General features: G+C 38.0%; 1 protein-coding gene across 3 annotated transcripts in view; it reads right to left on the bottom strand.

Annotated features, from left to right (window-relative positions):
- Window positions 1-1937, bottom strand: part of dpy30 (dpy-30, histone methyltransferase complex regulatory subunit) — a 4320-nt gene extending 2383 nt beyond the window's left edge. The window contains exon 1 of one of the 3 annotated variants that reach the window (XM_015404493.1): window positions 1882-1937. In XM_015404493.1, coding sequence (XP_015259979.1) covers window positions 1882-1891 — 10 coding nt within the window. In that variant the 5' untranslated portion in view covers window positions 1892-1937. The remainder of the gene's footprint in view (window positions 1-1881) is intronic. The other 2 variants (XM_015404494.1, XM_015404492.1) reach the window with 2 other exon arrangements.
- Between the last annotated feature and the right edge of the window lie 823 nt (window positions 1938-2760).

Here is a 2760-nt window from a genome sequence, read left to right on the forward strand (position 1 = left end):
GGAACTTTAATCCACCAGCTGGTTCACACCATTGCGGATCATGGGAACGGCTAATAAGATCTGTCCGCAAAGAACTCAACTACACCTTAAGAGAACAAACCCTTGATGAGGATGGCTTGCACACAGTTCTTTGTGAAGCTGAAGCCATCATCAACAGCCGACCAATCACAAAGGCCTCAATGGATGTGAATGACCTGGAAGCGCTAACTCCTAATCACCTCCTATTGCTAAAAACCTGTCCATCCATACCACCAGGAGTCTTTCAACCAATGGACATATATGCACGCAGGAGATGGAAGCAGGTCCAATATATGTCTGATCTTTTTTGGAAGAGATGGGTGAAAGAATATTTACCTCAGCTGCAGGAGCGCCAGAAATGGACAAGAGTGAAGAGGAACATCAATGTAGGCGACCTTGTTCTCATTATGGACAGCACAGCTCCTCGAAACTCATGGTTGATGGGACGAGTGATTCAAACATTCCCCTTACAAAGTCCAATCAGGAAAGTATTGAATAGACTTCTGCAGCAATCCATACATTCCACAGAATCCTTTGTCGCTGTTAAGGCTAGTTCGTCCTTAATCATCTTCAGCCTCCTGCACTAAACAAACCTTTGTAATAGGCCTGTCCAAGCAGCTAGTCCGAGTTTTTATCCGCACCTGACGAACAAATCCTCCATTAATGTACCTCCACTACGTTTTGCAGTGTGGACCAACGTAGTGGGGGTACATTTTCCCATGAGACTGGGTTGTTGTAAGAGTTTCATTCTATTTCTTGTTACTATGGATTTGTTGTTTGACTTGTGACCTCATCTTGAAGAATGAAGATTTCAGTGTGGATTTAAAATTTTGTATTATTGACGGACACTAATTCCCAGGTTTGAAAAAATGTTGGTTATTGTTGTTGCATTTATGTCACCTATTCGTTAATTGGTAATTATTGAATAATAATTAAGGGGCTNCTGATAGCTCTGCATATTTCATCACAGAAGTAGGGCAGGATCACCAAGGAACGGAAGGCTGACAGTACTTTTTGAATTTCACAGTAGAACAGTTTTTCACCAGGTCAAATAAGCACAAATCCTACAAGAAACAATCCACTCCAACATTATCGACAAGCAGTATAGACAGGCAAATTATCTTCCACTTTCCCCAGGAAACGATTGCATTTGCGGCAGCATGTGTCCCGTCAGGATAAGAGGGCTCTCCTTTACCAAGTATCCTCATTGCAAAAATGTTATCAGCCGCGTTGAGAAACCAGCTGATCAGATCCATTATTTACTTCAAAGTTTTTGGAAGATATACAANGTCAAACTCAGCCATGTCTGAAAACATGAAGCTTATCCTACTTTAACAGAAACAACTGTCGGTTTGTGCAACAGAACACTGCTTTTCCATTAAGCTCTTTTTAAACACAACAGACACATGAAGGGCACAATATGCGCCTGTCTGTAAATTAATGATACCTACATATATCCTATATATTCCATTCATTTTGTTCCTGCGTAAATAAAAGCACAATCCAGCTCCCCATTCGCTCTTTTAGATCCTCTGATCGTTTTAATAAAAAGCGTTTTATGGTCATCACCGCTACATTTTCTACTGTTTTAAACTGGATTTTTTTTTGCTGTTAAATTGTGGAATTCTGGCGCTAATTTAGCTGAACTAAAGGCTCCTACAAAGCAAAGTAAACGGCCGTTAGCTTAGCAACTGCTGCCGAAGCACTTTTAGTTCGGTAAATAAACCGAACCGCGGATAGAAACCAGCCAGCGCCGGGGAACCTGAGCGTTAAAGTACCAAGAAGAATCGGAACGACTGAACGGAGAGCAAATCTTTCTAAAAAACAATAACCAAAACCGTTTGGGCTCGACAATGGACTCACCGTCCGCCATGTTTGCTGTGGAGAGATGCGCACAGAATCCGACGTAGCTGATTCTGGTCTGAAGCCCGAAGCTACGTCAAAAACGGTCCTTTCAAAATAAAGGTAAGGTTCTAAAACGCAAGTTTTCACTTCAAAATGAAGTAGGTTGTTTTTTTTTTTGTTTTTTTGTTTTTTGTTTTTTTTTTTTTATTGAGTGAATTTTGTTTCATTGTTACTGCGGGAAAAATAGTTTTGTAAAAAGTAAGTTAATTTTTTTTTTTTTCCTGAAATGAAACCTTTGCCGTCTCCTCTGATTTTAATTTTGGGTTATTGATCATTTATTTCGAACACTTAATAAAAAGCAAATATAAGTAAATAAAGTCATAACAAAACAAAAGAAAAAAAGAAGAAAAAGAAAAAAAACATATGTACATCCCATCATGTTCGAAAAGGAGTAGGAAGAAGTAATAAAACTTATTAAATCCTACCCCTGTTCTATATTAACATCTACCTATGTTTAAGCATACATACATATCTATATATATATATACACACACACACACACACACAAACACATACATACATATATACATATATATATACATACACAAACTCATAGATACCTATACATATATATATACACACATGCATACTTACACATACACCCGTATCTCAAACACATGCACACATACATGCATATACATACACACCCCAATTACTATAGACAGTATACACATATATCCATACATATCCATAAACCAAAAACCCTTTTCTCCCACATTTTTTTTTTATTTTATTTTTTTATTATTTCATCTCTCTTGACTTCTTATCGATTTTAATTCATAGTGGCAGAGCAAGTTCTATTCCACCTCAAGCCCCCTCCTCCCTGTATCTTGTAAA

This window comes from Cyprinodon variegatus, unplaced genomic scaffold (genome assembly GCF_000732505.1).
Source record: "Cyprinodon variegatus isolate N-32 unplaced genomic scaffold, C_variegatus-1.0 Scaffold1764, whole genome shotgun sequence".
NCBI classification, from domain to species: domain Eukaryota; kingdom Metazoa; phylum Chordata; class Actinopteri; order Cyprinodontiformes; family Cyprinodontidae; genus Cyprinodon; species Cyprinodon variegatus.